The 25,537-nt window shown below is 45.3% G+C and overlaps 1 protein-coding gene across 1 annotated transcript in view; it reads right to left on the reverse strand.

Moving 5' to 3' along the window:
* Window positions 1-2,862: 2,862 nt before the first annotated feature.
* The window catches only part of OPRD1 (opioid receptor delta 1), a 39,824-nt gene continuing 17,149 nt past the window's right edge, over window positions 2,863-25,537 (reverse strand). Inside the window, exons 2-3 of the mRNA XM_081920797.1 lie at window positions 7,652-8,001; window positions 2,863-5,953 (exon numbers count right to left, since the gene is read on the reverse strand). Coding sequence (XP_081776923.1) covers window positions 5,421-5,953; window positions 7,652-8,001 — 883 coding nt within the window. The 3' untranslated portion in view covers window positions 2,863-5,420. The remainder of the gene's footprint in view (window positions 5,954-7,651; window positions 8,002-25,537) is intronic.

The following is a 25,537-nucleotide window of genomic DNA, read 5'->3' on the forward strand; positions in this document are numbered from 1 at the left end:
GGTACAGATACACCTTTGTGAAACAAATAACAATTGCTGGGAATCACAAAGGAAGAGAGTGATGTTGCTTGGAATGGAGGAGGAATCTGCAAATGCTGGATTCCCAAGCAGTCTCACCTGATATGAATCAGATATGGATCACAACCCAGATTGAATTATGAGTCCCCTTCAGAATCCACAACCCTGTGGATCCCTTTATGAGGTACCTGAGAGCTGCAGTTCCCAAAACACTGAGCATAGGGCTGGCAATGCCTCCTGTGCTGTGGTTCCCAAGCACTCAAGAGCCCATGGATATTGGGTGCTTGTGAACTCCATGAAAGAGATTTTGATAGGTGGGTGGGGCAACCCCTGCCAATCATGCAACATCATAATGGCATCATGTGGTTTACAGGTGAGTTGCCCTGCTGTACTGTATTCAAGGTGCATGGTGGAAAGGAGCCCTTCATGCTAGTTGCTTGAGGCTCTTGACAGCTGGGTGACCTGCTCAGCAGCTTTTGAAAAAATGTTGCTATACAAAGGCAGTTTTTTAAGCCATTGAACCACATTGTAAGCACTTAAAAAAAACAACACCTTAATATTTCTATATATTCATATTTCTTCCCACTTTAAAATCAGCAGAGAAATGGAATGCTACATTCCCAGGCAGAACAAGGACAGACCAGACTTTAATGGGTCCATCTGACCCTGGCTGTTGCATTCAGGTCCTGCTTTCAGACATCTGGTTGGCCACTGTGAGAACAGGATGCTGGGCTAGTGTCAGGCTTCAGGGAATCGGCTTCCTCTCTTGTGGCAGTAGATAAGCAGAACAAAGGAAAATGAGTCTTCTTACCAGTTAGAAACTTTAATAATCACAGCAAGAAAACAAAGAACACATCTGCTAGAAATGGCAGTGCTCCCAATTAAGGAATCCATCCCGTGTCGTCCCTATTAATCTATGTCACCTTTCTGTCTTGTAATCTGAGTTTATAACCTTTGTGCTTTCTGTTTTGCCATTTTCTGAGCTCTCCTTGATTTTGGAGAAGGTGTGTGTGTGTGTGAATGCTGTCCAGAGACTATGAACCTGTTAACCCTCTCTCTCCCAGTGTTCCTTCTCCTAGCTGTTCCTCGTCCAGAATATCCCAGCTTCTGCCTTCAGAACTATGTCCCTCTGCAAACCACTGTTCCAAATCTATACTGTCCTCCTGCTCCTGGGAAGATTCAGGATCTGGACCAGGAGTAAGGGGAGGCGGAGGCTCCCACCATTTCTCCTCAGTGCAGCCCTCCTCATCATGGTCCCTGACAGCTCATTAGACTTGTGGCTTTTATTTATGCAGCACTGTTGCAGACTGCAATGCATCTGGCCCAGACACCACCTGCTTCTGGATGAACAAATGGACTATTTGAGTACAGAGCTGGTGTTCCCACAAGGTGATTTTTAGGTAGCACAGTATTGTCTAGAGAGAGAATAATGTTTGCTATAGCAGCTTTCTCTCCCAGTGTGACTTGGTGGTGACTCCTACACTTTGGTGACTGTATCAGGCAAGTCTCTAGGGAAAGGTCAAGGGGCCAGCAGCCATTCTGAGCATTAGTGAAAGATTGTGGGCAAGTAATCCCAGACATTGAAGATGTAAGCATTTGGTTGGGTGACCTTTTTAAAGGATTTTACCCCAGGAAATAAACTGCCACAGGGGCCGGATTAAAACAACTGGCGGGCTGAAATGGACTTTGAACATGCCTGCTTTAAGGAGTCCAATGTGCTTTAAAACTGAACAAGCCTTGTGTGCCATCTTAAGCCCTCAGACTTTTCCAGCTCCTTGTGGTGTCCCTCTCTCCTCATCTTGTTTAATGAAAGAAGCATCCTCAGCCAGCCAAGAATCACTGGGAGCTCTCCGAGGTGCTGATCAGGCTGCCTGGATTTGTAGGCTTTTTGATTATCCCTGTTGTGCCTGTATCTGCCCTGACTACTGGACATGTCAAGTAGAGTCAGGCAACTGTGACTATACCTAAGGGGTGGAGAGCCTCTGGACATGAGGCTGGATGCCACCTGCATGTCCTCAGGCCCTCTGAATTCCCTCAGGCACACCTACTGTTTAGAAGGGAGCAGCAGAAAGGGAAAAGGGGCTTGGATGTTCTGCAAAGTGTGCAATTGTCTCCTTCCTCTGTGAGAAGATCTGCTTCGAGGAGATCAAAGCACGGGGGGAAGCTTCTCTATGTGGAGAGAAAATTTTGTGCCTAATAAATTTACAGAAAGCCATTAACCCATTTTGTAGTTGCATACATGCAGGGTTTTTTTTGTTTTTTTTTTTTTAAAGTGCAATTGCATTTTGAATTTTGAGGTTTGTGAATAACTGCAAGACAGGGTTTGCAGTTCAGCTGTGCATTGGTGTTATTTACATTCTTCTGCTGCGACTGCTGAGTCCTTTTTTTTGCCTTTTGTGCAGTGAGGACCACTGAGAGGTTTGTTTGTTTTAAAATTTAGTCATTTATAAATGTTTTCAAATAAATAAAGTTTGCTGGAGATCATTTTTATTTCTTTATTTTACAAACTTTGAAAAGAAAATCTATGGCAAAAATGGGAGGGGAAACTTGAGTGAAATGGCATGACACCATTTCCATGGGAAACAGCTTTGTGTCTGTGCCTCAGTCCACATTTGGGTTCAGTCCTGCCCACTACTGGAGTGCTGCTCCCAACAGGTTTCCACAAGGTGAAAGTAGGACTTAGTCTGAAAAAGGTTCACTACCTTGCTGCACTTGCTGTGACTGTGCCTACCTAATGGGATGCAAAATGATGAGCATTGCAAAACAGGATTCTGGGGTGCTGCACTAAATCCTTGAGGTACGGCAGAGTGAAATAAATCAAAATAAATAGCAAATACTTTGCAGTTCATTGACCCCTTTTATTGAGTCAGTTCTGTTGTTGAAATACAAATGTTCCTTGTCTAGATTTGTGTTTTGCCACCAATCCCCGCCCCCACTCCAGTACTGTGACCTAAGTAGGTCAGATATCACACCGGGGAAGCTGAGGGGCCATCTGACTCGCATGGGGGTAAGGCAGTAGTAAACAACAATGCAGAAAGCGGTTGAACACCAGACACACCAAAATGACACACAGGCCTCAGTTGCTGATGTCCCAAAGCTTGTTCACGCAGGAACTGCCGCCCAAGTAACGCTGGGGCATTCCTGGGACATTGATATGTACAATAAGGGGCAGTTCAATGTGTGCCTTTCTTCACTGCTGGAGTTCCTGAGCGGATGTAGCAAGGCTTTAGCTGGCTCCCCAGGGTTCCAATGTCAGAACGGCGAGGAAAATACAAAAGAGAAGGGAGCCTTCACAATTCAAGGAAGGCTTTTGTGCTATTGGAGAATCCTGATTTGAACTTGCAGGCTTCCTTGGATTTGTGTTGCTTTGGCACAGTGGAGCAACGAGGGTAAAGAGTGACTCTCCCTGCAGTGGTGCAATTTGTTGTTGATTATGAGGAGGATCCAAAGGCAACCCATGCACGATGTGCCACCAACTTTTCATTTCTGTCTCCCTGTCCAGAGTTCAATTGGGTGCATGGTCCTCTTCCCAGAGCTAGAAGGGCAGCTCATATTAGAGAAGCAAGTTAATGGGTTTACCAATTTTTGCTTATCACAGAGAGATAAAACTGTAATAACACAGATGAGCAGTGCATGAAAAACCACAACATTCCCATTTCTGTTGCTGAGCAGTACTGATTACTTTGTGATTAAGCTCTGACCAGCGGAGGTCTAGAGTCCTTTCCTAGTACTGTGGCATTCCCTTCTCCTCGCCTGGCAAGAGCAGGAATAAATTGACTGTTTCAAATCTGCAAATCAAAATCAAATATCTGTTCCTCGGAATGAATAACTGAATTTAAATTTGGTAGCCAGTAGCATGTTCATTAAAAAACAAAAGGAAACAAAAACATTATCTTATGCAACGTGTTGTACTTCATCACTTCAATACTTCCATTATCTGCTAAAGTGGATTCAAAACATTAAGGGTGTGCACTGGCCACAAGATTCAGTTTTTATCTGTAGCTTTGGGAAGCAGCAGTTTTGAAGCCACTCTGTAGTTTTCCAGTTTGACTCATAATTTGAGACAAAATTATATTTGTTGAGAATGAAGCTCCCCCATCTTCACTAAAACGAGGAATCTAAAAGAAAAGACTATCTATATATATTTTTTTCATATGAGTGGATGAAATTTGCAGGCACGTTAGTTCCTCCAGAGTGGATTAAGCCAGCCAAATGTTAGGAGATAAAACTAGGGTTTAGTGTGTATGTGAACGACACTTTTAAAGCTTGATTTAGAAAAGAAAGAAAATGTATTTTGTTTTCTGCCAACATGTGATGCAATTTGCAGGCATAGTCTGCCTTTATGATGGGATGAAGCACACCAAATTTCAGAATGATAGTTGAACTGGTTCCCCTGCAAGGGAAACATTACTGTTTTGGAGTGGATACAGTAGTAAGCATAGGGGGGTAATAGGGGTGGGGAAAAGAGCATGACTGCAGGAAATACTAGGATGGGGGAACTGCCAATGCACTCCAGCAAGAACCTTACTACCCCTTGTGTTGTTGGACTTTTGCTCCCCTGCTGGATTTTTGGGGATACAACCCCTTCTGCCTCAGGGAGGGAGATATCACCACTGACTTGTATAGAAGAAGGGGTGATGCAGCGGGTGGAACGGGACATGATCCATGTGAAGAACAAACTGTTTTAATATTTAGTCAACATTTCCGCTCCAAATCACTGTGAATGGAGTGTTCTGGGAAAATAATTGCCTCTACAGGGCATTTCCCTAGCCAGTTTCGTTTTGCTTTGATTAAAAAAGAAATGCACTGTGTATTTTTGAGTGGGGACACAGAGTCCACAGAGCAACTTGCAAGTTTAGAGAGTCAGTGATCTGACTTGAGATGTCTCTTCAACAGTGCAGTCTGGTAATCCAGGAAGTATACAGAGCCACCGTAGATCCCTACAAAATACCTAGCAAATAATGAATGAATGAAGCAACAGAACGAACACTGATGTGTTAATCAATGGCCCAACCATCTACAACATAACAAAGATATGTGCAGTGAACTTTTCAAAATTACTTAAAGCCAACACAGGATGATTAAGAAAACATCAACCCTGTAAAAGACATTCAATCAATGCCAGTCTTAAGAATTCACTTCAGAACCAAAGAAATTCACACCCAAATATCACTTGGCAGTTGATGCCTCTCTTGTGGGTACTCTGTTCATGGTTGTAGGGGGGACTTAACATTTGCAACTACTTGCAAAAGTCCACAATGTTTGTGCACTGCTCCTTTCTCCCCCTTCTGGCCATTCCTACAGTTCAGCTAAAATTCTGTAGTTGTGACCTGGGTCACTTCTGACTGTAGTTCATCCACTCTGCGTCCACGGGAGCCCCTCTTGTGGCTGTCCATGTCTAGTCATGCCGACTTATTGAGGACTTCAGAAGGAGTGCAAGTCGAGACACGCTCTCGTGTGGTGTTCCTGGCCCGGCTGAAGCTGCTCTGCTCCATGTGTGACCGGAAGGGGAGGCAGAATTCTCGGAAGCACCTCTTGAAGTTCTCATCCAAGAAAGCATAGAGGACAGGATTGAGGCTGCTGTTGGTGTAACCCAGGGCAATGCAAAAGTGGAGGCTGGCCATCACATAGGGGTTCTTCTTGTCGATGCCTACCAGGGTCCAAACAATGACAAAGATCTGGATGGGTGTCCAGCAGATGATGAAGGCAGCCACCACCACCAGCACCATGCGTGTGATACGGCGCAGGTTGCGGTCCTTCTCCTTGGAGCCTGAGAGGAGGCGGACGCTCTTCAGGCGGAGAATCATGAGCCCGTAGCAGATGGTGATGACCAAGATGGGAACCAAGAAGGCAAAGATGAAGACACAGATCTTGGTGACTGTGTCCCAGTAGATCTGAGGTTCAGGAAACTGCAGGAGACACATCACGATGCCACCTGCAGCAAAAGGAGAAGAAGAGAGTGAGGTGACTTTCATTCAGCAGATGGAGATACAGAGATAGAGAGGTGTCCAGCTTGGACATTATTTCCCAAGGCTCCGTCAGCACAGATGCTGATTTTCACTGCAGTCTGTTCATTGAAGCAAATGTAGGAATATCAGGACTTGCTGATATTGTAACTCCTAACTCATGCCAACATAATGGAGTATTCCCAAGAGTGTCTTGTATATGACTCAATCAACTAACTGGAACTCACAAAGCGAATAAAGCAGATTTTATTTTTAATACTAATAGTAATATTAATAATACAAGTAATACTACTACTGATATTAATAGCAGCAGCATCAACAGCAACAGCAACAACAATAATGCAAGTGGAAGCTCTTCTCCGTGAGCCTACAGGTTCTCTCCCTCACCACCCAAGCCTGCCTCCCTGTCATGATCTTTCAAAGACTTTCAGCCCTCTTCTGGTGTTCTGGCTGTGGCCAGCCAAGGAAGGAAGGGACATTTACCTCTCACTGCTCCAGCACACAAAAGGCAGGGTCAGTGCAAGACATTGCAGCTCCTGAAACTGCCTCCGCCACCTAACTTCCTGCTGCTTCCTCCAACCTAACTTGCCTGCTGGCCTGGTTGCTTGCTTGCTCACTGCTAGCAAAGAGGCTTTAAAGACTTAAGGTAAACGTTAAACAGTAACTCCAAGCACCTTGGCTATCATGATGGGTGGAGGAAAGAGGCAGGGTGGGGCAGAAGTTGGTAGGGAGAAGTGGTGGCAGGGCTAGTGAGCTAACCAATCAACTGGCCAGCTAGCTGCCACTCCCAATTCACCATCTCAGCCATGTGACTCATTGTGCTCCCCACATCCAGTAGGGGAATCTTCTCTGGCTCAGAATCAAAATCTGAGATGGAAAAGAATTTGGGACTTTCAATACGTGCTTTGTCTTTGAGGCGGAACAGTATAAGCCCATGAGACTTGCATTTCCCATTCCAGAAATAGGAGTCTCTGGAACCATGCTTTTAGACAGCTCCTTTTCCTGGAGTTTAGACAAGGTGTCCTGTGGTTTAGTGTCCTGTGGTTTAGAACTACTTTTTTTTTTGCTTTGTTGTTCTTGGTGGTTCTTCAGATCCTGATGACTAGATGGTTGAATTTACATTAAATGGGGGATGTATGGTTTTAAATAGGCAATCAGGTTGGGGATATGGTGTGCAGGGAGGGTTCTTTAACTTTTAAGAAACCAAACACTATTTTGTCCTCTGCCAAGGTCCCATAGGAACTATTTTGGGGAGGGAGACATTTTCTATCTATTGCAGGAAAGAAGCTGCTATTTGTGGCAGAACAGTTTCAAAACTGCTCTGAGAAGTCGGAGGAGGTTCGTGACTGACACAGGGACTAGCCAATTAGTATTGTGGTGTGGGGAGGTGGCTTCATGCTTGAAACAGTGCTGTGCTAATATGCCTTCCACTGAAAACGGAAAGATCCAATGTTCCCTAAGCTTAGTTCAAGTCAGAAGGTTCTACGTGTGTCCAAAATATGGTGAGAGGGAACTTTTGCAGCAGACTCACTGATAAAATCACACACATCTATGTACAGCCTTATGGGCATCTCTGGCTGTGGTTTAGAGAGCAGGAAAGTGGCGTCTCTGCCTTCCAAAGCCCACACAAAGGAGGATTGACTGGAATGTGGCAACAAGACACTTGCCTTGAGATCGGGTGACAGCCATGATCATGATGGGCACCCCAATGACAGACGAAAGAACCCAGATGCAAACATTGATTAACTTCGCTTTTGCCGGGGTCCGGAAATCCAGGGCCTTGACTGGATGGCAGACGGCTATGTACCGGTCCACGCTCATCATGGTGAGGGTGAAGATGCTCGTAAACATGTTGTAGTAGTCAATGGAGAGGACAACCTTGCAGAGCAGCTCCCCAAAAGGCCAGGTCTCCATCAGGTACTTAGCACTCTGGAAGGGCAGTGTGCTAGTGGCCAAGGCATCCGCCAAGGCCAAGTTGAAGATGTAGATATTGGTGGCTGTTTTCATCTTGGTGTATCTGCAGGGAGGAGACAAAGGGAAAGGCGTGTCAACTGTAGATTATGCTTGCTCTCTGCCCAGGAAGCATGGGTGTTTCCTGGTCTGGATGAACAAAGCTGTCAGATTTCTCGGCTGTGTTATTGTACCCTTGTTTATCTGGTGTGAAAACAGAAAGAGGCCTGCAATTAACGATACAGTTCAAAATAGTATGTGAAATTCAGGCCCCCACCTCTGGGGATGGATTTATCATTCTTCCTCTGGTCTCGGTCAGTTTCAAATGCATTCATTTATACATCTGGTCCAATAGCATTAATCTGCTTTTCTAATTAAAAGATGCATGAAAATCCATATTTTTTTCCACAAGTGCTGCATTGCTAAATCAGTACACATTTTTAATATGTGTCTCATTACCTTTTAAACCAAACAACTACATCACAAAGTTTGGAGAAGTGCAAAATGGCAAGGATAGCTCTGCCTGCTCATTAGTTCAGGAGGTGTCAGCCAGGTCAGTTCATACTGAACTTGGGAAAGAATTAATTCCATATGCATCCTCCCCTCCTAATCACTTTTGGTAGGACTTTGTAAGTCAATACAAGGACCATGAACTTGGCTGGGTAGCAGGTGGGTAGCTGATGCAGCTGTTTAAACAATGCTGCTACACGTTCCTAGCCAGAAACTCCCATCAGCAGTCTGGTCACTGCATTCTGCACCAGCTGGAGCTTCCACACCAGACCCAAGGGCAGCCCCCCCCCCACAGAGCACATTGCAGTAAACCAGCCTTAAAGTTACCAATACGTGGACCACCATGGTCAGGCTATGTTGTACCCCCACTGGCGGAGGCAGTTTGCTTCTGAATACCAGTTGCTGGAAATCACAGGACAGGAGGGTGATCTGGGGGCCCGAGGTTGGGAAAAGCTGGACTAGCCTTTAGAATAAGGAGCCAGTGTGGTGCAGGGGTTAGAGTGTTGGACTAGGACTCGGGAGACCAGGGTTCAAATCCGCACTTGGTTATGAAGCTCACTGGGTGACCTTGGGCCAGTCACCTCTCAGCCTGACCTACTTCACAGGGTTGTTGTGGGGATAAAATGAGGAGAGGGAGAACTGTGTGCACCACATTGAGCTCCTTGTACAAAAAAAGGTGGATATAAATGCAATAAAATAAATGCAATAAATAAATGTTGGCGCTGGAAGACCCTACTCCATGAAACCATCTAGAAGACCTGGAGACTGTTGCTGTTTATTAGCCCAAACCTGTTCACAGGGCTGTCAGGAAAGATCCAGTGGGGGGGGGGGGAGGCCACTGAGCCCTTTGGAAGAAGGATGGAATGAAAATGCAATATATTTTTTATTGAAACATGGGGAAGGAGAGCGAAGAAATGACTATAGTTTCTCCTCAGCAGGCTCCTTATTGTTCTGCCTCCTTCCCTCATCTTTCGCCTTTATTCTTTCATATCCTTCCTTCCCACATTAATCTGTCCTAGAGGGAATATATCTGACCAGAACTTTGATTTTCTTCTCTCTTTTTTACCACCAAGATCCATTTTCTTCATTTTACTGTCTTGATGAACAAGAACTTATCCATTAAATATGGATTTGAATGCTTAAATTATTCAAGGAAGCAAAGGGCTCAAACGAGTGCCTAGTTTTCCCTCCATCATTGCAGGGGAAAAGTTGAACATCTCAAAGATACTGCCGTCACACATGCCCAGTAGTTTCTGCTGTCACATTGGAACCAGTGCTTTCTTTTATTCTAGGCCAATATGCACACTTAAGAGCCGCCTGAACCACTAAGACTTAAATGCCGGTAAGTATGTGCTGAAATCAGGGTGGCATTTTTAAGAGGGTTAGAAACGATAGTTTTGCATTTCCAGCAAATCAGCTGGACTACTCGAAAGTAAAGCATAGAATTGCAAGAGAACTTAGAGGTCAACTAAACCAACCCACTGTTTATTTTTGGAAGCTGACTGCTGCAGCAATCTTGAAAGGTGGTCCTCAAGCTTCTGCTTGAGAAACTTCCAATGAGAAACATCACTTTCCACGCAGTCTGTTTCACAGTTTCATTGTAAAAACTGTCATTATCATTAAACCTTGGAGGATTTTTTAAAAAAGATTTATATCCTGCATCAGTTATTCTTTTTCTTTCATTTGTCTAAATTTTTTTTGGCCCTGTTCCTTCTTCCCATGAATATTGTTAAGGGCCCATTAAATCCTGGATATCGGTTTTCAAAAGCATCGTCACCAGAGCGGTTAGAAAGCAAAGCAGAAAACGCAGGATTCAGTTGCTTTTGGAAAGGCAGCATTTACAATATACATATGAGAATGTTCCAGCATGTATCTCAGTTATTTACACAAAGAGGGGAGTGATAACAATATTGATCTCTCTGTACATTGTGACAAAATGACTAGGCTATCTTGAAACACATGCCCACCAACCATCAGGGATACACTTTAGAACAGAAAAATAAATAAGTACTGTTCCACCATTCAAGCCCACTCATGCAGTCATCAGATAGGTTTGCTGCATTTTGCCAAAGGCATTCATCTTAAGACTTATCAGTATTGGCACAGATAACTCCTACAAAGAAGATAAAACCGATCCATTCTTAAGGAAATCAGCCCTGAGTGCTCACTGGAAGGACGGATCCTGAAGCTGAGGCTCCAATACTTTGGCCACCTCATGAGAAGAGAAGACTCCCTGGAAAAGACCCTGATGTTGGGAAAGATGGAGGGCACAAGGAGAAGGGGACGACAGAGGACAAGATGGTTGGATAGTGTTCTCGAAACTACCAGCATGAGTTTGACCAAACTGCGGGAGGCAGTGGAAGACAGGAGTGCCTGGCGTGCTCTGGTCCATGGGGTCACGAAGAGTCGGACACGACTAAATGACTAAACAACAGCAACAACAACAACAACAACAACTTGCTTCCAATGGGCATGTGAGAAGAGGACTCCCCACGCCCTCATCAAATAGCCACATTCATTGTCCTGACACCAATAGTCCGAAATCCCTCTGCATGCAAGGAAGGATAGATTAATCTGCCAGTTTAGGTTTATCTCAGTTTCTCATTTTCCCAGTATAAAATTCAGCTCTCCACACTTCCACACTGGTTTGCGATTTTCGAAATTAAAAAATCCTCATTGAAATGTGTCGGCTTTTTTTTTTGCAGGCAGTTTCTCCTGATATAATGCATGTTCATGAATGCTTGTATTTATACACAAACTTTCCCCTAATATATGCATTCTTGCACATGCACATTAGAAGGAGATTTTTTTTGCAAAATTCTGAGAAGTGGAAATTCGGGATGGGGGAAATAGCTGGCTTTGTTTAGACCAGAGGTCAGCAGCCTAAGGCCCATGGGCCAGAAGCAGCATGAGAGTCGCTTAATTGGCCCGTGAGCTGCCCCTGAGCCAAGCTGCCCACCCGGCAAGTCCCCGCGCGCTGCGCTAAACCAGTGCAGCATGGCGTGGAGACTCTCTTCCGCGGCTCCCAAAATCGCTTCTGCGCATTTTGATTTTCAGCGTCTGGGCATGCGCAGAAGCAATTTCCGGCGCCACGGACATGTGCAGACATGATTTCGGCATCGTGCTGTGCCAGTCCAGCCCACAGAGGATCTCTGCGGGAGTGATCTGGTAAGCCTTGCCAACCCCTGGTTTAGACACATGGGGACTAGGTAGGTTTGCCTTTAAATGTCAGCCAAACTGATTTTCTCTCTCATTCCTACAAGTGAGCACCTGTTGCGTTGGGGGGGGGGTGTCCCTTGGCTGAATCCAGATGTTAGAAAACAAACACAAGAAACACCACATTCCTTTTATGCTGCACTACCTGTTGCATTATAGAAGTGTAGCCTTTGGATAGCTATACTGCCATGCCACACTGCATTTCAAACGGTCGGAAAGAGCTGTCTGTTGCGAGACTGGCCCCAAATTTCATCACGTGGAATTGCAAAATAAATTTTTCCGAGTTAACAGGGTTGCAAACTGATATTTCCTCCTCTAGAAACAATGATCACAGAAACGAGTGCTAAACTTCCAATAGATTTCACCAGGCTTCCAGAAGCGGCTTTTCCATTATGTAAAAGATAACATAAAATGCAGAAGTGAACAGGGAAGGAAATGTCAGGGGAATGGAAGAAAGGGCCATCTGCATGCAGCCCCTTTCTATGCATCGCTACAATTGCCCCTAACGGAAAGACCTTTTCTGTCCTTGGAGAGCCCTCAGTTTTTGCACAGCTACACAAACAAGGGCCTCTATGCATGCGACTGTTGGTGAGGCCCACATGCCAGTGGTGTGCAAGAACAGAGGCCAAAGCAGCAGCAAGGTACGGTTTCTGCACACACTCACACAGCCCTCTCCACCCAGGCAAGCGAGAGGCACTCGCAGAGTTCAAAGGCATATTCCAGCCAGGCAAAAACATTCAAGGAGGGTGAGAAACAGGGCCAGTGAGGGGTGTGGCGGGGGTGTGTGACCTGAGGAGAGCCTCAAGAGCCAGGTAGAGAGGCTTGGGGGGCTGCATCTGACCCCTGAGCCTGAGGTTCCCCATCCTTCCCCTACACAAAAGCTACTTCAGCTCCAAGAAAAGTAAAAAGGTAAAGGACCCCTGAATGGTTAAGTCCAGTAAAAGGTGAATATGGGGTTGTGTGCTCATCTTGCTTTCAGGTCAAGAGAGCCAGCGTTTGTCCACAGTTCGCTTTCTGGGTCATGTGGCTAGCATTACCAAACCGCTTCTGGTGCAATGGAACACCGTGACGGAAACCAGAGCGCATTGAAACACCATTTACCTTCCCACCACAGTGGTACCTATTTATCTACTTGCACTGGCATGCTTTCGAACAGCTAGGTTGGCAAGAGCTGGGACAGAGTAATGGGAGCTCACCCCATCACAGGGATTTGAACCATCAACCTTTTGATCGGCAAGCCCAAGAGGCCCGGTTGTTTAGACCACAGCGCCACCCGCATCCAATAGCACTCCAATAGCACTATCTGTACAAGAAAGACTGATCCTTTTATAGGATTTTATGTTTAGGGGAGAGTAAAGGCTATTGTGTGAGAATTCATAAGGAAGAAGCATCATAATTGCTTCAAGAGTTATCTCCCCTTCCCTCCGCCCCCACTTTCCTTTGGCAAAAAAGAAATCAATTTCCCTCTATCTTTGCAGCTGCAGCACCAGCCACACATTCCTCCTTCATACGGATTTTTACTCTCCTTGTCTCTTCTTTTTAATCTAATTCCCCATGACTAAATAATTATGATCAATTGTTTTATTGTCTGCCAGGTTTGCTTTCAGAAAACTCTTTGGTAACCATGGGGAACTGATCGCCTGGAAATTTCCTGATTAACAATAATCGCTTGAAGTTTTACAGTTCTCTCCAACGATGTTACAAGCATTGCATAACAAAGCCCACAACATTCTGATTGTTTTGCCTGCAAGAAAGAAATAGGGGGGCAGGCAAGCAGACGGGTTTGGGGTGTGTGTGTGTGTGTTATTGCTGAATCTAGTAACAAAACCAGAAGGGACTTGTTCCTTCCAAATGCTCAGCTTCTGGTCTTTTAGTGTTTGCGTTTAAATCTAATCTTAACATGACTGTGCCACCCTACTTGTAAATGTTGCCAGGGCGGCTCACACAGCTAACAAATACAACCAAGACAGCACAAATAAGGGAGAGGTCCAAACCCCCTTTGTGATGGGATGTGGAGCAAGATGTGGGGGAGCAATAGGTTGGATTGGGTGCTGGTTTCTTTCTGCCTGGCTCGGCTGGCCTCCAGCTACCTGCAGAGCGATGCCAGGACCACTCTGCTAGGACAGAGCATGCTCTTCCAGCCACCTAATACCGTAGTTTTCACTACATAAGGCGCACCTGACCATAAGGCGCACCTACTTATATTTGGGGGGGGTTCAAGAAAAAAATATATGCGGCTCTTGGGGGCTTTTGTGGGAGGTGGGGGAAGTGAGAGAGCCTCGCTCTGTCCCTTCCCCCACCTCCCGCAAAAGCCAGGGATAGCCACGCGAAGCCTCCCCAGGGCAGCGGGATGAAGGCTCCCCACTGCCCTGCGGAGGCTTTGCGGGCTACCCCAGAGCTGCTCGACCCAAAGAGCAGGTCGGGGAGCAGCGGAAAGGCTGCGCTCAGCCTTCCCGCTGCTCCCCGGGGCTGGCGGTGGGGGAAGCACGGCTTTCCCCCACCGCCAGCCCCACAAGCTCGGGGAGCAGCATAAAGGCTTGTGGGGCTGGCGAGGGAAGCCCAGGTCCCCCCCAGCCCCAGGGACCACACATTCACTCCATAAGACGCACAGACGTTCCCCCTTCGATTTTAAGAGGGAAAAAGTGCGTCTTATGGAGCGAAAAATACGGTAGTTGGAAATGCTAGAAGTGCTGCTTGTGGGGTGCCCACCAGTTTGTCAGGGACTGGCTGGATGATGCGGGTTAGTGGGAGGCTCTAGCTGGAGGACCCCCCCCCCCCGAAGCCTCAGAAGAGGAAGGATCAGAGCCAGAGCAGTGGTGGTGGGACATGGAAGACAGGTCAGAGGATGAAGTTGGGGGCAGAATGGTTGGATGCTGAGTGAGAGAGAGGATCCAGAGGCAGCAAGCATTGCACACAGAAACTCCAACACATTTAGTGAGAAGTGAAAAGGGAAGCAATGGGGCAGACCCATAGAGTTTTGCATATGCAGGACAGCCATCAGTAATGAAATATGACAGGCAGGCAGACATAGTCTTATACCGAGTCAGACCATTGGCCCATCTAGCTCAGTATTGTCTACGCTGACTGGCAGATATTCCTGGAGATGTCAGGGAGGGAACCTAGGACCTTCTGCATGCAAAGCAGGTGCTCTATCACAGCTATAAGCATTTCCCGCTTTGCCATCTCAGGAGGACATGTCATCTAACAATAAAGTTGTAAATGGAGGCAATTTATGCATTCCACTGCAAATCAATGTCACTGAGTGGCATTTTAGGAAACTCTCCTCTGGTGTCTTAGAAACATCTTGCTAACAAGCAATGCGGGGGGGGGGGGGACTCAACTGATCATGGCTGGACTTCTTCCTTTAGGGATTATGTGACAGCTTGATTTTTATCTATCAATACCTTCCGCCCAAGGCCAGTAGAAGACATTAGTCCTGCTGGCTGAAATCCAGGCTGAAGACTTTTGCCGGTGAGATATTATCCGACTAATACTATGAACAGTATCAGTCAATTGCCATGGAAGAGAAGAACGCCAGACATGATCTACCTCTGGACTGTACCAAGAGAAGAGATCATAATTATATTATTATTGTCATCTTCTTTGTTCATCTTTACCTCTCTCTCCAGTCTCTTCTCTTTAACACTGAATGAAACTAGCACGGGGGGGGGGGGGACAGATGTTGATGGATGGCAACAAGTCCCATCAAACTCAAGCCAGCATGGCCAAGATCAGGAATGATGGAAATTGTCATCCACAACATCTGGGGAGGGTACCATGTTGGATACCCCTGAATGAGAAATTACTAGATGCCTAAGACATTTTTTCTGCTTGAGGTGAAGGACAAGGTGGTCCCATCTCCATCTCCAACTTCCATGTACACAACCCAGCTGGACCATCACCTGCATTTTAATTCAACACTATCTCCACTGCTAGATGCAGTTTGCCTCTGAATCCCAGTTGCTGGTAATCACAAGTGGAGAGAGTTCAGGTCCTGCCAGCATCTCATTGGCCACTGTGAGAACAGGATGCTGGATCCAGCAGGGCTTTTCTTAAGTTCTTACATAGCACCATCAATTTTCCAGACCTGTCAGAGATGTCTAAACTTATGCTCACAAGCATACGGGTTTCAAAGGACCTAAGGTTGCTTTTCCTTTTGTCTAATATCCCAATCTTTCTAATTAATTTCCTGACTATTACCCACCATGTGCCACCGATAGGTAGAACTCCCTCCTGACATTCCCTCCAACACAGGCAGCATTTAAAGTCTGCATCAAGGTTAAGTTCCAAACCACAGAGTTGAACTTGAGTCGCAATTAGTCTCTCCTGTAATGAAAAGGCTCAGAGCAATAAAGGCAGCAGCACCTCCTCCCGGTTTGACCTGATCGTCCTCCCTCCCTCCCGCTGCTCAGAGTGAAACAAGTAGTGTAGAAACCAGAACCATGCAATTGCAATTTGAAGAAACAGCAGTTACAGGATGCAGAGATGAAAGTCTAGCGGTTCTTTTGTTTGCATGGCAGTAAAGATACCAGATGTCAGAGGGAGGCTTGATAGGCGCATAACAGTGTGATCTCATAAATTGGAGGTGGGGAACCCATGATCATCCATACGTTGTGGGGCTCCAGCTCCCATCAGCCTCTGTCAACATGGTCAGTGCTCAGGGGAGATGTAGCTCCACAGCATCTTGAAGGCCAGAGATTCCCCATCCCAGCTACACAGAATTACTTAAAAACAAGCCCCATTGAATTGAACATGATTTACTTCTGGTTAATTTGGTATGGCAGGATGGAGAACCTATAACTCTCCAGACCTAGTTGCACTACAACTCCCATCATCCCTGACCATTGGCCATGCTCACTGGAGATGATGGGAACTGCAGGGCTGGCTAGGGCTGTGTGAGCTCCTTCACCCACACTTCACTTCAGGGTCCAATTAAAGACTTTGGATGTGGCCTCTATGAATTCTGGATCGCTCCTAGGGGGCCTTTGCTCACCCCTTGGCTCACCCCCCCCAAATCTGAAGCAATATTTGGAAAGCCTAAGCTTTGGTTCTCTGTTTAACTAACCTATGCCTTGGGTTAATTTCCCATTCCAAAGCTGGCGGCAGGCTTGCAGATTCTATGGAGTCTCACTGTGCCCAGCAGTGCCCAGTGGGTGCTGATCCATAAGGGCTTAGCCCAAGGGTCAACATTTTTTCAGGAAGGGACTGGTCCACGGTCCCTCAAACCTTGTGGGGGGCCAGACTCACCTCTCCCAAAAGCATCCTCCCTCTCAAAAGGACCCCCTGCTGCCACTCATGGCGCAGCCACTGATGCCGCCTCATCTTTGGCAGCATTGTCATCGTCCTCTGCCTCGGCCAGGGGTCTGCAGGGCGCAGAGTCCATGCCACTGGCCTGGGCAGCAGAGGCAGCCTCCCCGCTCCCCACTGCCACTTCCTCCTGCTCAGCTCTTGGCCATATACAGCCACTGCAGCGGGAAGGAAGAGATGTTGCCCAGAGGCGTCTGTGGCTTCGGATTGGCTGCAGGAGCTTCTTGCAGCCAATCCGAAGCCGCAGCAGTGGCATGGAGGTCAGTCCCCACACCGTGAGGCCTCCACACCATGCCGGTTTAGCGTGGGGATTGACTGAGTGGGTGGGCGGCAGAGTCTGCAAGGTTCGTGGGCCAGATTAATGAGCCCAGTGGGCCACATCTAGCCCCCAGGCTTTAGTTTGCTGACCTCTGGCTTAGCCCTACTGAGTGAAATGTCAAGCTTTTTATTTAAGGCCCCATCCCTCGACAAATCTCATCACCACACTCTTTCCTGTTCTGTTCATCCTTCCATAATCAACTGGAATTTAGAGACTCCTCCGGGAGACATTTCTATCAATGGTCCTGTCAAATGAGAGAGTTCACTTTCACAGTTGCCAAATTTCATATATGATGGAAAGTTTCAAATTTTACCCTTCTACTCTTTAAAAACATTGCTTTTCATTTTTTAAAACTTTGGTTTTTAATTTTTAGAGTCTATTTTCAGCTTGAAATAAACTGACAGCCTGTACTTAAATATTCCTGTTATGTTCAGAATCTTTCTTTCTTTCTTTCTCTGATTTTGCAAACACCTGTCTTAAAAGATTCCATTTGTACACTCCTTATTGGTTCCTGTCTGTGCTTCTTTGCTTAATAGGGACTCAGAGATGAAAGTATCTCTGCAAAAGGTGAAAATCCACCTGTAGACGTTAGCTAGAGACATTTAAGCTGTCAGACAGATGTGCCCAATTAACACCTGCAACTAGATTGGAAATGATTGTCTGACTTGTCAGAGATGGAAAAATAAAAGATCCTACCATCAAGTTTCATAACTTATTTTTAAAGGATTTGTGGTCCAAATCTATTTTTAATTACCCATGTGAAAATGTTCATATGTTCATATCAACCCTCCACCAAGAAAAGGTGCATTATATCATGTCACTCATGTTGTTTTGCAACTATTTGGCTTCTTGTATCACTTGTTCTACTCCTAGTTATGGAAAGGAGCAAAGACTTGTTCAAGACACTGATGTCTTCCTCATTAGTTTCTGCAGCTTCTGAAATGTCAACAAACATTTCCTCCTCACTTGCAAATCTGTCATTAATGAGGACTAGAATATTGCTTCCTAGGTCTGGGAAAAAATTCTAGCTTGGTTTGCATTCTGATACAAACCTACCAAATTTCCCGAAGCAATATGTGAACTGAAACAGAGCTATCCTTCAGAACTCACCTTTCTCTGAATGATGCAGTTTTGCAGCAACAAAAAAAGGTGTGCCAAGTTTGACTATAAATGGATTCATGAAAATAGCATACACAAATTTAGGGGGAATTGCTTGCAAAAATGTATGCATTCGGGAAAATTTGCACTAGCACACTGATTAATTTTCATGAGGACTTAAAAAAAACCACCCCAAAATTTGACAACTGACGTGGAAGTGTGATGAGCTGAACTTAAAAGAATGGAAAAAATAAGAAACTGGAATTGACAAAATTATCCATGCTTATGCCAACCACCCTAAACCAAACTGGAATTCTTAGAATGCTATAATAATAATAATAATAATAATAATAATAATAATAATAATAATAATAATAATAATAATAAATGCTGCTTCCAATGTGACCATGCAATTGTGCAATACATATAACCAGAATGCATGTGGCTAGCAGCTATTTGAGAAATACGCAACCCCAGACCAAACAGACTGAGGCTGTGTACACACCATGCATTTAATGCACACACACCTCCAAGAATCCTGGGAACTGTAGTTTTCCCCACATAGCGCTACAGTTCTCAGCACCCTTAATAGCACTTCCCAGGTTCTGTGTTGTTGTTTTTGGTGGGGGTGTTATGTGCTTTCCCCCTCCTATCTCCAAAATGAAAAGTGCTCATATATTTTTTTTGCATTCAAGCAATTTTTTGATCGCACCACCACACCACGCAGGATTTCATATGGGAAGCAGAATTTTAATCTGGCATGCTAAGAACTGGAGTTTTGCTGCTGCTGATTTTAAAGGCAATTTCCTAGTTCTTAAGAATGCAATGAAAAATGTGCGTAGGCGATGTTTGTCGAAAGCTTTTGTGATAGGGCTCAGGAGTTGACATCATCAGGCACCTGCCAAGGCCTGTGCTCCAGCAAGGGACCCACTGCTAACCTTAGAGCTCTCTTGCTCTGCTGTTCCTCCCTACAGATACTTCTGCCTGCACATGTCTCCTCCGTGGTGGAATGTGCAGTGACAGGAGCACAGAGAGCAGGCAGCTGTTCCGTCTTAGCCTTTGCCTCTGGGTGGCCAATCACATTAGACCCAAGAAGAAGAGGGCAAACGAATGATGGGCAGGGCTGGCTGTGGCAAGGAGGAGTGGGCAGGACACTTGCTCAAGGGCCTCCATGAATATGGAATTGGCAGGGTACCTTTGAATGATGCTCTTTCATCTGGCAGCAATTGCCGTGGTGTGAGTCCAGCTGTGATGATGCTCTGAATGTGGGAAGAGCCATCATGTAGTGGCAGAGGGTCTGCTTTGTGTCCATAAGCTTCCAGGTTACATTTCTGGCATCTCCAGGCAGGGCTGGGAATATTCCTTATCTAAAACCCTGGAGAGCCACTGCCAGTCAGTGCAGACAATACAGAGTGAGATGGGATGAACCTGACTCGGCATGCAGCAGCTTCCTAAGTTCCTAACATGATCTGATTCAGTGGGATATTTTTGGCTCAAGACTCCGTACCAGGCAGATCTCTAGCTTGAGCTAAACCCTGCTGATATCACAAACTTGTGGAGTAAGCAGAGGCAAGATTAGCAGGAGCACAGAGATTACAGTCAGGCTGAGCCAACTTCCTGCACCTAACTGCAAGATTATTTGCCAAATAACTCTTCTGGGCCACATGTTCAGTGCTGATGTGTGCATCAAAAAACAGATTGTGAGTTGGAGCTAATATCTTGGTACATGCACTGAATACATTTTCCACAATATTTTCCTGGCTGAAAAGGATAGTTGGCAGCTGTTTGCAGTTCAGTGGCATTCTTATTCTAAGGCTATGGGCTCAAGCAAAATAATAATTTAAAAAATGAGCTAGACCTTGCAAAACCTTTGTCCGTGCACCGGAAAAGGTAACGAATGGATGCATGGATATTTGGGGGAATCACAGCTAAAGCATCCCTGACAGATGGAGTCACATACTTTTATGTTTGGATTCATTGAGGGTGCCTTCTGGATTTTGCATTTCTTGCCCTCTTGTGCAACAGACCTGCTTCCTTTAAAAACAAAACAGCAGACTTTTGCAGTAAGGAAAGTGATGGGGAAAAGACGTGCAGGAAAACACCAAGTGCTTGATGTGGTATTGTGTTCCCTCCCTACAAACAAATCAAAACGGGATTTCCAATAAACAGCCATCATCACAAAACCTCCCCACAGACTTTCTGCAAACAAATCAGGATAAACAGGTTGTCTGGAAGCGACTTGACTGGGGACTAGTATAAGCCGTGAAGCATATGTGCTTGGTTTCCTGCTAGAAGCGACGAGATGGGCTGCTATCCAGAGCTGCCTTGGAAACCTTCATGAGTTTTACTGTTGTTTTGGGTGTCAGGTCTATTTCCTGGCAGCTGAGAATTCTATACCAGCCAAGGACGATATGAAGGACAAGGCGGGCAGGAGACGAAAAGGCAGTTTCTATGATGGAAGACTTCGAGAACTGCCAAGCATATGGAGCCGCTCTGCCCTTGTAACTGGCGTGTCCCTGATGTATCATGATTTGTAGTGATTAAGCAGCTAGTTAAAGACACAATGAATTTAGAGGCACACTTGGAAGGGATTTAAGATTTAAGGAGGCAGTGCAAGGATGAAGGAAGGCAACGATTTATTTATTTTTTAAGCAGCGGTGGGGGAAATATGGCTCCAGAAGGTGTGGCCCAAAGTAGGTCCATCCAGTCCATACTCTTTCTTTCGCTCGCACACACTCTTGAATGCAGGGGTGCTAACTTGAATAAAATATGGGGTGGGGGCAGGTAAGCCCTACCCCACATAATCAATCACAAGATGCAGCACATGCACACCGTTTGAATGGTGATGCTCATTAACTTGGGGGGGGTCTAGCCCCCTAAAAAAAATTATTGGGGGCACCGAAGGGACCTCCGCACTTAGGAGTTGGCTCCTATGCTTGCTTATTATTTCATTTCATGCTGTGCAACTTTGTATTGTGCATGGCTGTTAACATGGAAATAAAATGGAACAGAATGGCATCATTGCTGCTGTTGCTAATGATAAACACTGTGGAAGATAAGGAGTGAGAATTCCCCCCCCTCCTCCTCCTCAAGTGTTGACGTTTCCTAACAAGGCTCTTGTGCTTGAGCAGCTGCACGAAAGGCAGCAATGCCCATTCCCTCCCATGCCCAGCTCATTCATCATGTTCTGATTGCACTATAAGCGACGGAAATGACTCTTCTGGAAAACATGAAAGTTCTCAGCTAGCTAAGGAGGACCAAAAAGATAAGAAGAGATGGAAAGAACAGTTGAGTGCCTGTGCAGGGGTCTCGATATGATCAAAGGTTCCTAGACGGAAAGATCAACCACATTAGAAGTAATGTAAAAAGAGAGAGTGAGAGAAAGTTGACATGTGTTCTTAGATATTTGCAAATGGATCAGACTTGGTGGCTATCAGATTAGATTTTATTTACTCTGACTGCTTCTCTTTCATTCATTCACTCTCTACAGATTCTCAGTAATTATGCAATACACAGACGAATTACTTGCCCCGTGTCCTTCATTCACAGAAGAAAATGCGCCTTCGGTACCTCCAGATCAATGGATTGTTTTGTGGATGTATTCCTCAACATGTCATTGACACAATAATAGTTCATTAGCGGTGGATTTATACTGGACCATCCACACATCATTCTGGTTGGTTAGCTGCTCTGCAGTGCTTCCCTAATGTCATTGTATTATTGCCGTTTAGTGGGGCGCCCTTGTGCTACAGCACAACAGAAGAGGGAGAGATTAAAAAAAAGACCTGGAACAATTGTGGCATGAAATGTTACAGAATTTCAGCAAGAAGCTATAGGCCCTGCCCTGTTTGGAATGAAGCAGTGTGTCCACCTTTGTAGGGAAAAACAAAGAAGGACATGATGTCTCCCCTTGCCCAGACATCCTGGACTTAGAAGGTCATGACTTAAAATTCATCTGGCATGCATGCCTATGGGAAGGTGAAATTTTATAAATTTTTATGAACCATATTCTTAGGAAGAATCTGTATAGCGTTTGGGAGAAATATAAAAATCTGTTGGAAAGGAGAACACCTTTACGGCTATCTCCTATGAAGCCTATTACAATTAAGAGAGTTAATATGGATAGACAGTGGGTGACGGGACCTAAACTGAAGTCAATGGAAAATGTCAGGAGCCATGTTAACGGGTTGGTTACAATACCATCAGTTACATGAAATGTTTAAATTAGATAGAAAAAATGGTTTTTCAGACCAAAGCTCAAATTTGAAAAAGAACTTCTACAAAACAAAGAGAAACTTTTGTCTAAAATGTATAATCTGTTATTAGACTGGGAAACAAAAGACGAGCTTGTTAAAACTTTGATGACACCCTGGGTAATAGATATAGGACTCAATATAGATTTTAACCTCTGGGGAAAACTCTCTAGAAAAGTGACTTGAGGTTTACAGCATGTTTTTCTTTGAAGGAGAACTACCTGAAAATGATTCACAGATGGTATTTAGCTCCTAGTGGGCTTGCTAAGATGTATAAGACTGAATCAGATAAGTGCTGGAGATACAAAGAGGTGGAGGGAACGTTCTTTCATATGTGGTGGACTTGTAAAAGGGTAAAAGAGTATTGGGAAATGATCCATAATGAATTGGAAAAAATGTTTACAAGTACTTCCCCCCCCAACCCCAGATTCCTTTCTATTGGGGATAATTCAGACTGAAATTTCCAGGTGTCAAAAAAGGTTATTTATGTATGCTACTACTGCGGCCCATGTTTTGTTAGCCCCAAAATGGAAAACGAGCGAGGTACCAACCAAAGAAGAATGGCAACTTACCGTATTTTTCTGTCTATGTCACCCCCATGTATAAGATGGTTCCTATTTTGGGGAACTCAGATTTAAGAAAATGGGGGGGAGATGGCCTTGTGTATAAGAGGCCCCCTAATTTTTGACATTATTTTTAAGGGGGGAAAACCTAATCTTATACACGGAAAAATACGGTAAGTTGACAGAATATGCACAACGTGCAGTCTTCATGGGCTGCTGAAGTAGAGGTGCATTTTGAGCATTTTTCGGGGGGGGGGAGTTCATAAATTTGATGAGGCTGGGGATTTTTCTGGTTGCTGTTGGTTCCTCCCCATCCCCTACCCCTATTGAAACTTTGCTGCTTGTGGCTACCTGTGAACTCTCATGTTCTCCACACTTTGTCTGGTTGAACACAAGAAGAACCCTGCTGAGTCTGCCCAAAAGCTCATCTAGCCCAGTACAGTGGTACCTCCGGTTACATATGCTTCAGGTTACAGACTCCACTAACCCAGAAATATTACCTCGGGTTAAGATATTTGTTTCAAGATGAGAACAGAAATCGTGCTCTGGCGGCGCGGCGGCAGCAGGAGGCCCCATTAGCTAAAGTGGTGCTTCAGGTTAAGAACAGTTTCAGGTTAAGAACGGACCTCCGGAATGAATTAAGTACTTAACCCGAGGTACCACTGTATTGTGTTCCCACAGTGGACCACCAGATACTTATGGGAAGCCGGGAAGCAGGAACTGAGGGCTAACAGCACTCTCCCAGGAACAGATATTCAGAGGCATAATGCTGTGTAACAGTTTAGGGTTGTTCCAGAGATCCTGTTTGTGTTTGTGTGTGATATAGTAACATTTTAATGCATCTAACCCAATGGCCTTTGCAAGACCACTATGGCCATACATTCGCAACAAACTAATGATTGACAGGAAACAATGACCGAGAATATAAGAAAAACATACATAAAATCTGTACCCACCATATTTGCTACTCCTATAAATCAATTCAGGTAAAATCGCTAACAGAATTCATTTTTATTTTTTTAAACAACAACAACCATGTGCTGAGTTGTTTCCTAGCAGCTGGTGCACATAAAACCATCCTATATATAATATAATCCTGGTTAAATATTAAAAATTCTGCCTATATATATCTTGGGGTGTTTTATTTATTTATTCCAGTACTGGGAAATTATATTTGCAAAGAATTTCCCCCTTGGCTCAGCATATAATGGGCAGAATAATAAATAGTGAATTATACATCCAATTCAATTGCATCCAAATAGTTTTATGCCTTTTCTCTCTCCCCTCCCCGGTGTGTGTGCACATGGCAGCGCTGCTTTGGGGATGGTGGGTACCATTGGAATAGGCACTGTGGGAGAACATGGCGTCTATTGGGTAGTGGAAGAGTGATGATACTCATTTATTTGCATTGTTTATAGGCTGCCCTAGAACTTAAGAGTTCCAAAGAGAGAAGAAAAAGACAAATACATTTGTTTATTCTCCAAGGAGGTGTTTAACCTCCAACAGCAACCCTGTGAGATAGGTCAGGCTGAGAGGCAGGGTCTCCTGGGTCATAGTCTGACACTTTAACCACTACACCACACTCATAAATGAGGGGGTTGAACCTCAGGCCTGGGCACCCAAGTGCCACCATCCAGGCTATCAGAAATCTCCCTGGGCCACAACCACTATTCCACACCCCGGCCCTGATTTGCCCCTTCCTCACGTGTCTTTGCCTGGCTGAAACATGTAATTGAACCATGACAATACTTCTTGCTTGCCTGGATGAAGAAAGAAAGAAAGAAAGAAAGAAAGAAAGAAAGAAAGAAAGAAAGAAAGAAAGAAAGAAAGAAAGGGGTGTGCGCAGAAACTAGTTCTGTGTACAAAGGTAAAACTTTACATTTGCTGCTCTGTCTGCTTTTATGTCTGGTATGTGGCCCTTGGAAGCTTACCCAGAAAGAATGTGGCCCTCCTGTTGGAAAAAAGTTTTCCATCCCTGCCATAAAGAAACATCCATCTGCAGCCACCGCTTCTCTCTCCATAACATGACACAATCTTATTTTGTGGATTTCACTAAGCACAAATATAATCCCTATTGTCAGGGAACTGCCATCGGAGCCAGAGGCGGAGAGAAGGCTCCAGAGGGATGCCGGAGAGGGTCCCAGTAGGGAGAGAGGCAGCCCATCTGCTGGGGAAGGAAATCAGCGTAGCACCAGTGGAGAAGGGGGGCAGAAGGGGGAATCGGCGAGGGGGCTCCAGGACTCCTCGCCGGAGACCAGCGGGGAGAGCACGGGTCCTCCGCTGCCCACACCCTCCCTGCACAGAAGACTTCCGCGCAGGGAGAGTAGGAGGAGACTT

The sequence above is a fragment of the Podarcis melisellensis genome (genome assembly GCF_964234715.1).
Source record: "Podarcis melisellensis genome assembly, chromosome: 8".
Classification (NCBI taxonomy): domain Eukaryota; kingdom Metazoa; phylum Chordata; class Lepidosauria; order Squamata; family Lacertidae; genus Podarcis; species Podarcis melisellensis.